The following is a 13822-nucleotide window of genomic DNA, read 5'->3' as shown; positions in this document are numbered from 1 at the left end:
GCTAGATAACATGTGCTGGTATACAGAATAGAGCTGAAGTTGGAACGTCTGAGGAGGGATTTTTTGTCATTAACACATTTAAGCACCTTGTAGACATATATACATTTCTTTCACATAAAAAAAACAAAAAAACAAAAAAAACAAAAAAAACAAAAAACAAAACACGACAGCTTCAGAAGTTGTCACCGGTCAAAAATAACTGCCTTCCATGCACACAGTGTATAGAAATTTAATAAAATACACAACAAATACAGTAGCCCACATTCACGTGTAAGCTCAGCTTATTTTCACATAAACTGCAGAGAGGACGACAATAAAATTACAAATACATTCTTAAAAAATTGTTTTTATAGGAACCTCAAATGGTTTTATGAAAAGGGACATTCCCTGTTGCACCACCATTAACAGTTCATAAGACACTTCACTTTTGTATTTAACGTCACTGATATGTATTTCAGTTGCCTGTGATATTCAAAGAGATGTTCCTTATACACTAAATGGAGACAGAAAGCTTCACTGTACAAAAGCAGACAGGACTCAATAGCTTAACAGTAGCAATTTGTTCAATAGCCTCACAAAATTGGAGCTTGAAATGTGTAAAATACAGACATCTAAATTGACAGGTACAGTACACCATGAAAACACTTGAAGTCAGGTAAGCTCTGATTTTTTCCCCCCAAAACCTTCACAGCAGTCAAGGACACACATTTCACCTAAACACAACAAGTCACAAACTCAAAAAACATACAAAGCAGATGGTTTTTGGTTATACAATGCGTGTCTGGACACCTCTGTAGGTCAAAAAACAAAACAAACAAAAAAAAACAAACGAACAAAAAAAAAAAAAAGAAAAAAAAAATCATCTCTTCCTCATTAATCTGTGATATCATCATCTCACCCCTGGCAGGTGAGGGCAAGCAAGCGAGATCACCTGACCTGTCAGTTACCGGAGTCCCGCGGGTCGAGGACATAATCTGACCCCCCACACTCTTGGCTGATGACAGAGCTGTGAATGAGACCGCTTGACAGGGACTTAGGCCTGAGCTCACAGGTCAGGTAGGAGGGCTCCTCCAATTCGGTGTGCAGTGGGGAGCACTGGCCATCTGGTGGGCCATAGGCACTGCTGTCTGAAACCCCCTCCCTCTCTTCTTTGGACTCATGGTTGGCCAAGTCCAGGGGCATACTACTCTTGCTGGGACTACTGGACGCGGATGGACTTTCCTGTAGCGGTGGGCTTAGTGCACGCTGCGATTTTAAGTAAGGTTTGACATTGGCCACGAGGATTGTACTGTCCCGCTGTTCCTTTCCAAACGTGCTGAGGGTTTTTCTGCTGCTGCAGCTGATGGTGCCATAAATCTCTGTCTCTACCATGGCATCCATTCCCACAGGGATGAAAAGGTTGGTGCGATTATCGGCGCTGTCTGCTTGGCTTCCTACCCGTAACTTTGGCATCCAGCATCTGTCAGAATGTCCCAGTGCACGACATTCATCCGTGCAGTGGACTGATTTGTCTTGCTCTGCAAAAACAGTTAAACATTTGTTATTGGACCCTGCTGGGGTAAGAATAAACAACCTAGAAGAAAATGTAGATGGCATTTTGAAGGATGAGCAACAACAATAAAACACTGCAAACAAACACAAATTCCCGTACTATTCTTGAAATCCTATAGTGGCTTTGTTGATATAAGTTATTTAGTATGCATCACTAGAATTTCTCAGAAAATATGAACCAGCAGCCTGTTTGTAACAGATATGGGAGAGTTAGATTTAGCAACGTAAACACACCCTTATCCATTCTACACATGACTCAGAATGCAAATGTAATGATACAAAACAATGTTCTAGGAAAAAAGTTAATTTTGCTTCCTCACTGGTCAGTGTAGCAAATAGTCAACCTATTCATGAAACATCTTGCGCATGCTATTCTCAACAACAACATGTGTGGGTGTTTCCTGGAAAATATCATCTGGTGCAGAGGAAGTGATGTGCTTTTCATGTTTTGTTTCCAGCAGCAGTTTGTGTGAAATAAACAGAAAACACACACACACACACACACACACACACACACACACACACACACACACACACACACAAGCACAACTGTGTAATTTGCATGAGCGGCGATATTTATCATTTCTGGTCAGACAGTGGTGAGAAATTCTGTAGTTAGGATGTTTTTAGTTAGCATATTGTTAGGCTTCATTATTGTCATTTATAGGTGTTAATTTGATTTTTTTGGGTGAAAATCAGTCAATCAAATCTGGAATGAAACATCCAAGTGCAACTGGATTTCGGAAACGCCATTACATCAGGGGCACAAACACTCATTAATTTGACCTGTAGTATTTTTTTCTAATTACTTTGAGAGACTCTGGTGCATAATCAGCAGCTCATTTGCATTTCCTGCCCATTTTTCATTTCACTTCTTGTTAGTGGACTCATATTGTGACCTGTCCTTGCCACAAGAGCACCTCTGTGATCTTGTTGCTGCAAAAAAAAAAAAAAATATATATATATATAACTACTGTTGAATGTGTGACAACATAAAAGTTGAGCGGAAATTATTTTCATGTAACTTGGTCTAAGGATAGCTGTAGAGCAGTAGTTGTATAATATGAGGCACAGAAAACATGCAACCATCCTTCTTGACCTTATATTGGTTATTGAAGTGGGGCCTTGATTAAACCATGACTATATAGCTTCAGCTGCGTTCTCAGGATTGTACAACATGTATGTGAGACCTTGTATCAGAGTCAGTACTAAGGCTTTATCTATGTGCCCTAACTCAGTCTTTTACATTTCATACCACATATAACCCTGGCAGGCAGAAAAGAGCGACACATAGAATGGACCAATTTCCATGGTGTTATTATGTAGAAGGTGTCATTTCTTTTTCTTTTTTTTTTCTTTTCCTGTAGCCACTACACCACCCTATCAAGATTAATTTGACATTGATTCATCGAGGTGTTTTGCATGTGGAGGCATGAAGCAAAAATGTCAAATGTGTCTTTGTAAATTGGTAGAAAATTATAGTTTTCCTACATTTGTTATACATGAGAGCGAAACAGCAATTTCATTTGTAAAAGTATAAATTTAATCTCCAAGTTGTTCTGTTAACTCATTTAACTTTTATAACTGTGTTTTCTTTGCTCTGATTGGCATCCCTGATGATCACTGATTTGATCAGAGTTTTGGTTGTTTACTTGCTTTGGCCATGTCCAACTATAAGAAATGAATGAATGAGCATGTAATACACATAAAGACAAATACACATACAAAACCAACACACAGCAGCAAATATAAAGTTCTCACATCTAGTTACAGTCTCACACACTAAAACTACACATGCTTTCTCTCATCGCCTCTGCAAATGGAAACCAAAAAATTACAGCCAAAGCTTTAAACACAATATTTCATCCAATCACAGGCTGATACTACACTGATCAGATCTCATAGCTTTGGTCTAAAAATAAGGCTTCTCTATCTCACTCTCATGCCATTCTATGATATCAAAGACCACGAGCAAGTGGCTAACTGTGAATGAGGCACTTGATCTCATTGTGAAAACTGGCTCTGGTGAGGATGGAGCCTGGAAAAGGGGAAGCTCTACATGACGAGGCTCTTCCTTAGAAGAGGTGGGGAGATCCTCGTGTTCAAAGGCAACAGCATCTTCCTCTGTACACCGGCCTTGGCCAGTTTGCTGGAGGGTACATCATAAACCAGAGGAAGAAGTTCAAACAAACAAAAAAAAAAAAAAGAGGAAGAAGAAGAAACCATCTTTGGGACACAACCCCCAAGAGATGTGAACCCCAGCACACATACAATGCAATGCTCATTCACATGTCCATGAACACCTACACAAACATACCCACACATGCACTTATGCAGCCAAAATGACCATGTTAATTATACTATGACTGGGCAGAGATTTAGCAAATTGATTAAGGCTCTTCATTTTGCTGTTTTCAAATGTTTTTGAGAATGTTTCAAATTTGTTGCAATGTAAACATATAGATAAAAAGTATTACATTTTTTTCTTTATGGGCTAAAGCTACAGTCGTTTGTGTGTGTGTGTGTTTATATGCACAGTAAAATATTTTGGAATAATGGCTGTCATTTTGTGTCATGTGATCGGCCCTAATTGTAATTGGAGCTGTCACTTTTTGTCTGTATGCTGCTTTTTGTTCACACAGATGTTTGCCTGACAAAGACCTTGTAGACACATTGCATCAATACTTTTTTTTTTTTTTTCTTTGTGCAAATTCCATCATGTGGGAAACCCTCCTTTTCTTTTGTACGCTGAGTTTTTTTCTTCTGCAGCTGTACCCAGCTGCGTGAGCTCACTAGCCACCTTGTTTGCTTTACATAAACAATGTTCACATGAAAACAAATGGGGTTTGTCTCTCAACAAAATCAAATCAGTCCGTTTTAACCAGAAACACAAACAGTTGATGCTTATTTTCTGTAACATCTTTTTAAAGATTGGAAGAGTTTTCATTTGTATACTCTTTTAAAAAATGCAGTGTATAATGATACATGAATTGTGTTTATTCTCTCAAATGAAAGAGCTAAAATCTCAACTACATGAGGCAGGTAAATAACATATTTCAGTAATCAGCTCTAAAATTGTCAGTGCTGATTACTGTGGGGGATTTAGGTCAATTTTAAAATGAATGATTATGGAAAATCATACCTGTTTACCCATCTTAATGGGAAATTGACTTGAGTCTTTTATTGTATCTAAAGCCGAATTGTGATGTTGTTTGGATTTATCGTAACAATGTTTTTGTGGGGCCCTCTTGGCCAAGTCTGTCTGGAAAAAGATATTTTAATTTCAATGAGACGTTTATCTGGGTAAATAAAGGAAAATGAAATAAATGATCAGAATCACTCGTATGTATTTGACATGAAGATGGTTTAAGGTTTTAAAACAAGTTAGATCACAACAATTATGATAATTTGGTCTATTGTGCTTTATAAACAGTTATCATGGCGATAAGGTGCCAGCTAACAAGCAGCGAAGCCGTTAAAGTCTTGAAGTATGTAATAAAGTAGGGGAAGTAAAGTCTATTTTTAATAATTGATCAATTTTAAGTTAGTGGCGCACCAAGATGTAACTATAGTTTTCTACAAACCATTTTTACACTTAAATTTCTGGCTGCATACTGTGATCTTTTTTCCTGTCGTGTCACATGAACTTATACATGGTTCCATTCTTTGCATGTGCCATTCTTACACGATCTTTGTCAGGACTAAGATCAAGAGAAAATACTCATTTGAGTTCAAAATGCATTCCACATCAAAAAAAAAAAAAAAAAAAAGACTAAATGATGGCTTTGATTTGGTAAAACCAGAATATTAGAAGTGCTACACTTTGAAGCATCTATACTCCAGATCACAGTTTGCCCCCCCCCCCCGCACTTGTGGCTCTCCGTCTCTGTTCCTAGCACCATACAGAAAAGTATTTTTGTGGCACAAATACACGAGGCCAGAACAATAAGCATGAGCGAGGAGAAGCAGGGAGATGCTGAATTCATTTCCATGGTACCTCTCACTGCTGCAGAGGAGCTAGCAGATGATGCTGATGCAAAGGGATGTATGTGCTTATAAGGTTCAGCAACAACAGAGTAAGGATTTTTTTTTGTGTGTGTGTGTGTTATTGTATCTTCCTTTATAACAACAAGTAGTTGAAGGATTTTGTCTGCACGTTTACACAAAATGTAATTCTTAATGCGGTGACACATTAAATCCCGCTGTTTAGCATTTATGAGCAGTCTGTAAACACTAAATAAATGGTTTACAACACACTATAATGTAGTTGTAAGCAGATAAAGTCATATCTGACATTCATTATCTGTTTATAGCCTCCACTTATGGATGCCCACAAGTTATAGCTGTTAACAAAAACATTAATAATCACTTTTATCAACTTACAGCTACACTAGGGTTAGAAGCGATTTATCAAATATTTATGAATACTTCTAGGGGGACATCAAGTGCTGCCATTAGTGCTTACGAGGGATAAAGATTTGTGTTATTTTTCCCATTATGATCCCACCCTCATGATCGCACACTATAGCTTTTCTAGCATAAAATGTATGAACAAGCTATTAACTACAAGTACCAATTCATAACAAAACAAAGTATTTCACACTATTCTTAGTAGATGTACAATCTGCATTATTTATAACAAAAATGTTGAAGGAAGAGGATGAAGAAATAACGATGCTTTTGTCTAATGTGCCCTGCATTGTCCCTTAATTTCCATTTTCCGTTTCATCAGTGAATAAAAAAAAAAATGTGTTAAGTAACAGCTCTAAAATGACAGACTCATACAATGGCTTTATGCAGTATAGTCCACTGCATATACATTGTCAGATAATAGATCAGGACAAAGTGACAAAGTAGCTGTGATCTTATGGCTGACTGTGAACGGAACAACAACATGCTCCAAAACAAAGAAACTGACTGCCCATTATAAATAGAATCAGAAAAAAGCCTAGCAACATACCCACTGTGCATCTGGTGTCTGTGAGAGTGAATAAATATTCAGAGTGCATGATAGTGGAAGCTGCACAGGTGCATATATTACCTGTATCAAAGCAGCCAGGAGACTACAGGGATGGTAAAGGTAAAGACATAAAAGCAATACTACTTAACCCACAAGCTTTTGTGTTGGTGCATTTGGAACTAAAATTCTGTGGTGTCTCCATTTTGGATAATAGCTCTATCTTGTCAAAATCTACAAAACAGTGGCTTTGTTGTTCAATAAATGCACCTGTGTGTGTGTGTGTGTGTGTGAGTGAGTGTATATGTGTGTGTGAAAGAGAGAGAGAGCAAGAGACAGAAGGAGTGCGTGGGTTGGAGGGTGATGTTTCTGTGTGATCAGGTCTAAGGTATGATGCATAATGTAGATCTTAAATCTTGTAGTCAGCAGACAGTGACACCATTTAATGTTCAACTGACCAACCCCACAAGAGAGAACGCCATTTAATCTTGCCATTAGTTTTCCTCTTTAACTAAATTCTCTCACATACAGGAAAAGCATTAGCAAAAGCCATTAATATTAAAAGCAACACCTCACTTCTTTGCATTTCCTCTATTTCTCTTATCTTACAAACACAGCTCTATAAATTAACTGACATTCCTGTCCGGCAGGCGTCAGCGCTGCACATGTAAATATTCAGTCTCGCATGTACAAAACATCTCTTTCAATATCTCTGCATGTGATTGGCCTCAGAACTTGGACTGAATCAGACTCAGAAATGTGCTGCAAAAAAAATTGTGATTGAATTTACACCTCCCACAGAGTCAAGTTTGGTCTGCCATAATTCCTCATGGCGCACAGACACACACACACACACACACACACACACACACACACACACACACACACACAGAAGCACTCTCACACATACACAAAAATGAGATAGATAGAGAGAGAGAGAGAGAGGGGAGAGAGAGATTCACACATCTCTCTGGCAGCCACAAGAGTGTTCCCATCTCTGCCCTCTTGAGCGAGCCACAAACAAACAGTTCATAGCGATGTAAATGGTGTGGAAAGTGCTGCTGCAGAAGGACCTGATGACCACGGCCATTCTCTTCCAAGGCTCACACGAGGAAATGAGAAACACCACCACTTCACTGAAGTCCCCGCATTATCTTTTATCTCGCCAGTGAGAGTTGCTCTCATATTTTCAGTTAATATCCACAACAGCTAAATATATCAGCCCCTATCAGGTCGACCAAGGTTGCAACCGACTGACAATCATCTGTGATTATGCTCCTGGAAATCGGGATCGTTTGAGATTTGTGAAATAACATTCAACATTTCTATTTTCAGTTTTAAAGTAAAGCTCCTTTCAAAACAGTGTAACCACGGCAAAACTGATAATGACTGAGAAAATCTTCTCAAGCAAAGGGTGGAAACACTCTGTCATGTTGCACCAGAAATACCTGTCATTTTGCACTGCAAGTGTCTATCATGCTTTCTTGTCTCTGTCGTGTTGTTGAAGACATGCATGCGGCGAAGCTGTGCTCAAATAATGACATGATCAAAAAAGACACAGACGGAGGCACACTTTGCCATGCATATGAGTTTGTTTGATGGCTAAATCAAACACAAGATGTTTGAACATTCTACCTTCAGCCAATGGACTCTTTTATCCTTTTGAACTGCCATCTACCTTCCACTCCGAAGCCTTCATGTCATCTTTGCAACACAGCTCAGGCTGTCTGCAATGTAAAGCGGTACAAAGTAACACTACCTGCATCTAATAACAGTCTCGATTTACCTCTTCCACGTTAAATGTTAAATGTCTCCATCAGCTGTACCCAGGTGCTGGTGGACCTTCCATTTAAACACCAGCGAGCTGCGTGCATGTTCTCAGTGCATATAGTATAATTAATGTCTGGTACAAGAGTCAGTTAGGCATCTTCCAGATGTCAGGAACAGAGTGCGTCCACTCACCCTGCTCAAAAGGCTGGCCATTAACTGCTGTTGCTTTCATCTTGAGGGCCTCCCTGGCAGACGTGTCGCAGTGTGAGCCTTTATTAGTATCCTGGTCACTATCAGCCTGGTCACTATCACCATGGCCACTGTCTCGGAGGCTTGCTCGTTCTGCATCCTTAAATGTTGAGCTGCAGCAGAATGGAAGGAAGAGAAAAAAAAAACATAACTTGCCATTACCTCTGCATGAGTGTTCATATTTGATAGCCATAGTCAGCTGCCTTGATACAAAGATGAAGAAGCTAAATGCACTGGTAAGGAAGCCTTTGGATAGACCTCTTACCTTTGAACAAATGGTTGCCTGCTGCCAGCGTAATTGGACTCTGAGGGAAAATTTTCTGTCTAGAAAGGAAAGAAAAATGATATTTTGCATTGATCATGTTAAAAATTTCATGCAATTTTCAACAATAGCCTGAGAAACATGAGGTTCAGACAGGAAAATAAACATTCTTGCCTGGTTTTCAGAGTCTTATATTATTTATTATGGCACCTGAAAGATGTCAATAAAAGCCAGAGAGCACCTGCCAGTGATGACGCTGTGATAAGAGCACATCTCCATTGTGACCATATGTGCCTCCTTGGCAAGGCAAAGGAGTAAAGTATTAGCCACTGTCATCAGCATCCTTTTTTTCCCCCTCCTATCTTGAGAATAATGTGTTTGTGTTGATCACACCCACGTACCCTAGTGACTGGTGACAGTGCCAGGCCTTGTCATCTGTGTTATCATCTCCAAATGAGACTGTCTGTGAGACTGTCCTAGATATTTACATCGTTTACAACAGATAATTCTGGTGTGCTACACAGCACTACAAGCCCATGCTGTCAAATTAGCATGTTAGCTGGCTTGTGTGTTCAACCCTGCCATCTCTACAAGGCAAGGCTGCACCCTATTAATGGCCTTATCGTGCCAACTTTGGATGCGGATGGGTGGATCTGGCCCATATTTGTGGGGAGCGAAAAATGCGATTGTAAGGTTATGCTGTGTGCATCTAGCTGCCTGGTGCACATTGGTTCAGTAATGTGATCGGACAAGCTGCTCAAACACCTGTCCAATCCCACATTTCAGGCAGGGTTTTGTTTTCACTCTATAGCAGTGGATCTGGCAGGGTCACAGCAGCCTTGTTCAAGACTCACACTGTTTGCATGTCTAACTGAGAGGACTTTCTGATTATGCGGACCACCTGTACCATTTTGCACGAGTAGACTTACAATGCAGCAGTCTCTAAAAAAAAAAAGGAAAGCTCTCTTTAGTGAAATGCCATTTAAAACACATGAATATATTCTGACACCAAGTTGCCATATCATGCTTCATATACAGAGAATGCTCCACACTGTCATAACAGGTGGAGAAATAATGATGTGTGCTCACAGTGACAGAGTTTCTCTTTTTCAGTCGATTACTTTTCTTTTGTCAGATTTGTGTGGTAAAGCAGCGGGTGCAGATAAGCGAGAATAAAGGGCAGATAAAGAGTACGGTGCAGCATCCTCCTTACCTGTATCACTGACATCCTATTCGCTGAAGTGTCTGTGCTAAGCCCGGCAAAGCTGGAGTGGCAACCTGCCCTGGGGACTGTCAGGCTGTTTGGGGTGGTTTTCAGGTACATGACTTCTGACCTGGGCAGTGTGAGCGGCAGAGGACTCTGGTAGTCAAAACATATTGGCGAAGTGATGAGTGAGGGGCTGCTCACCACATTCATCCGGCTCGCAGAATCTCTCTCCTCCATCTCACTCTGCACCAGCATGATGTCACTCTTGTTGATCCTTTTCTTTTTGCCCTTCCCCACTGGAGGATTGGAGTACTCAGCCATGCGGCAGTTATAATTCCCAGTCTCCTTATCTTGATGCTTGGACTTGACAGCGATGGCGGTCATGACTGCTAAGAGCATGACAGAGATAATGCAGAGGGTAACTATGAGGGGCAGGGATACGTCCCAGTGCTGCTGTTCCCCGCTTGCGCTGGAACCCCCACCCGGCGCCGTTTCTGTGTTCGCCCTAATGATCAGCTTAGCCACGGCAGATAAGGGGGGCTTGCCATGGTCAGTTACCTTCACCACCAGCTCAACCACTGGGGCGACCTCTTCCCAAAGAGCGTGGGCAGTCCTGACCTCTCCTCCCACCGGATCCATCTCAAACAGGTGGTCGTCATTTCCCTCTGTGATCTCGTAGGTCAAATGGCCACTTTCTCCGTGGTCGTGGTCCACCGCTTTCACTGTCGCCACGATGTATCCAATACCTACGTTCCTAGGCACTGGGATTTCAGCTGTATCATTCTGCAGGAGGGGTAAAATGATAACTGGGAGATTGTCGTTGACGTCAAGAACATTGACCCTGACTGTAGAGGTGCTCTCCATGTGAGGAGATCCTCCATCTTTAGCCTGAACTTTGAACTCAAAGGATTTTGTTTGCTCATAGTTGAAAGAGCGTGAGGCATATATGGCTCCATTGGTGGGATTAACAGACACATAGGTGTACACGGAAACATCTCCTATATGCGACGGCAGAATGGAGTACGACACAGTTCCATTTCGACCTACATCTGGGTCGTGGGCCAGAACGGAGCCCAAATACTCCCCTGGGATGTTGTTCTCAGGCACCTGTAGCAGATACATAGTCTTTGTAAAGCGTGGCGCATTGTCATTCTCATCCAAGATTTTCACAGTAAAGGACTTAGTGTAGTTCAAAGAAGGGATCCCATTGTCTCTCGCCACTATTGTTACATTGTATTCATCTTTCATTTCCCTGTCCAGAGGTCTGTCAGTGAGCAGCGTGTAAAAATTATCATTGTTTTCCTGCAGTCTGAAGGGTACATTTCCCAGCACCCGGCACTGAAGTTGACCATTACGGCCAGAATCTTTATCTGTCACTCTGACCAGTGCTATGACAGATTCTGGAGGTGCTGCCTCACTGATGGCTCCCTGCCGGACAGAAACAAAACTTATTATTGGCGAGTTGTCATTCTTGTCAAGCACTTTCACAGTAATTTTACAGTGGCCTGGGATCGGGTTGGGCCCCAGATCCTTAGCCTGGACGTCAAACTCTATGATTGGATTCTCTTCATAGTCAATTTCTCCCTGGACCTTGATGACGCCAGTATTGGGGTCAATGGAGAACAAATCTTGGATTCTCTCAGAAGCATATCCAGTGAAGGAATAGACCACCTGCCCGTTGCTCCCCTCATCTTGGTCAGTGGCATTCAAATCTATAAGTACTTTCCCAGGAGGGGAATTCTCTGGAATCTCGATCACATAGGAAGATTTTTCAAAAACTGGGCTATTGTCATTGGAATCAGTCACTCTGACGTTAATTTGCATGGAGCCTGATCTTGGATACTCCCCACCGTCAATTGCTGTGAGGAGAAGGGTGTGATGACTCTGATCCTCTCTATCCAGAGGTCTCTGGACCACCAGCTCTGGATATATAGTCCCATCACCCCTCACTTTTAAATCCAAAGAAAAGGTATTGTAATCATCTCTCGTGACCTGGTAGGTCTTTATCCCATTCTCCCCAGAATCTGAGTCATGTGCAATAGTCAGAGGGAAGCGTGTGCCAGCAGCTGCATTTTCAGAAATATCAATATTAACATGATCTGAAGGAAAACTGGGCGAGTTGTCATTGATGTCCTGTATATCAATCTTGATCATGCATATTTCCTTGTCGTTGGCAAACACCTCCATAGAGAGCTGGCACTTTGGGTTGCGCCTGCATAACGTTTCCCTGTCAATCCTTTGTTTGGTGAAGATTAGTCCACTCTCCGGGTCAACGTCCACCAGATGTGGTGCAGAATTCTCCAGCACTCTGAAGTTAGATTTTTTCCCTCTCTCCATGGTCCCATATCCGGCATCTTTTGCTATATTGCCTATAACAGTGCCAGGTCCTTGCTCCTCCGGGACAGAATAATTGAGATTTTTCAATGTCAGGGCTTTAACCCACAGCAGAAAGAAAATGGGTACAGAGAGACGCATCCCTTCAACTGGATATGCGGTAGTGGCAGACAGAAAAAAAAAAAAAAAATCCTCGTTGACTTTCAACCTGTTGATTACGCCAAACCTAGAGGACTAAACCCAAACCAGGCGCGTGGTTGACGCCGATCTCACACTAATTAGGTATTAAATCGATTTGTGAATCGTTATCTCCTTTCAGTCGGTATTTTAACCTCTTTCACATGCCGTTCGACTAGGATGAACTCTTTCTGTAAACAAAGATGACCGCCCGACGACACATAATGCATGAATTAAAGATCAAATTCAACATAGTGTACGACAAATGCTTTGTTTTTCCTCACAGGGGGGGTTGACTTAATGAATAATCGATGACTATAAAGTATTAATATTCCCCACTGCATCCAAGGTTAAAGGGTTTGAATCTCTGTGGTGAAGGTTAGACCGTAGCTTACAAAAGCGCATTGCCCTCATGCGACATCTACACCTAGGCTACAGCAAATACTGACATGCCCGTTCAAAATGCAGCATTGCCCGATGTTACCATTCACAATGCATTTACTTTTTTTCCTGTGCGGCACACTGTTGCATATGGGTTCTGCTGGCGTAGCATATACAGCCTGCCCATGACACAAAGTGGAATAAAAGCAGGATATAGAGCTGTCACTCCTGGCCAACCTTTTGTGTTCCCGTCATTCAAGAGCATCTATAGCACGGCTGCGACTTTTGCCCGATGACTGTCCTATAATCAGTCCAATAATCCCATAATCCAGTCCAATTGGACCCAGTGCTCTCGCATCCTTCATTCGGACAATGCTCATCTGCACTGCCCCCGCGAACGTTGCCAGAGAGAGAGAGAAAGAGAGAGAGAGAGAGAAAAAAAGAAAACGTGAAAAAGGGTGCTGGAAGATTTCAGATAATCAAAATTAATCGCTTTCCTTGCGCTCAGTTCTCTCCGCGTCAACTGTTGAAACCCGCTCCCTGCACAGTGAGATCTGACCGGAATCCTCTCGACGCCTTCTTTAAAGCAGACTCCACTGTATTTCGTGCTGCATTTAACATAGTTTCTGATCGTCTTCCAGCAAATGAGTGAACAGTGACAGATCTTTGCCTTGGGGGGGTTTCTCCAATAGGTCTGGCAAGATCGCATGAAGAAGGGCTGTTCTAGTGCTACGTGATTCATTTACTGATGTGCGCGCACAGAGTAGCAGCATCAGAGGGAAAACGTGGCTGGAGGATGTTGCTCCTAATACATGTGGATGTGAAGCAGGGATTATGAATAGATCGATGAAATCTGTTTGGCAGGGATGTAGTAAAGAGCAGACAAGTGGTCATTCCAGGGAGAAGTGGATCAGATGGGCGATGTGGTGTGAAA

General features: G+C 41.6%; 1 protein-coding gene across 1 annotated transcript; it reads right to left on the bottom strand.

The window, feature by feature from the left end:
* Window positions 1-213: 213 nt before the first annotated feature.
* Window positions 214-13609, bottom strand: LOC130177070 (protocadherin-17-like). Its single transcript, XM_056388489.1, has 4 exons — window positions 10003-13609; window positions 8793-8851; window positions 8471-8640; window positions 214-1517 (listed from the first exon to the last, which is right to left on the bottom strand). The coding sequence occupies exons 1-4, from the start codon at window positions 12469-12471 to the stop codon at window positions 940-942; spliced, it is 3276 nt and encodes a 1091-aa protein (XP_056244464.1). The 5' UTR covers window positions 12472-13609; the 3' UTR covers window positions 214-939.
* Between the last annotated feature and the right edge of the window lie 213 nt (window positions 13610-13822).

The sequence above is a fragment of the Seriola aureovittata genome, chromosome 11, assembly GCF_021018895.1.
Source record: "Seriola aureovittata isolate HTS-2021-v1 ecotype China chromosome 11, ASM2101889v1, whole genome shotgun sequence".
Taxonomy (NCBI): Eukaryota; Metazoa; Chordata; class Actinopteri; order Carangiformes; family Carangidae; genus Seriola; species Seriola aureovittata.
The sequence above is the reverse complement of the archived record's forward strand: the minus strand, read 5'-3'. Positions and strand labels throughout refer to the sequence as shown.

Coding starts and splice junctions, on each gene's coding strand:
- LOC130177070 (XM_056388489.1), bottom strand. CDS start 12,471: ATGCGTCTCTCTGTACCCATTTTCTTTCTGCTGTGGGTTAAAGCCCTG. Junction 8,852..10,002: donor ATAGGATGTCAGTGATACAG/GTAAGGAGGATG, acceptor TTTCCTTTCTAG/ACAGAAAATTTTCCCTCAGA. Junction 8,641..8,792: donor AGGCAACCATTTGTTCAAAG/GTAAGAGGTCTA, acceptor ATTCTGCTGCAG/CTCAACATTTAAGGATGCAG.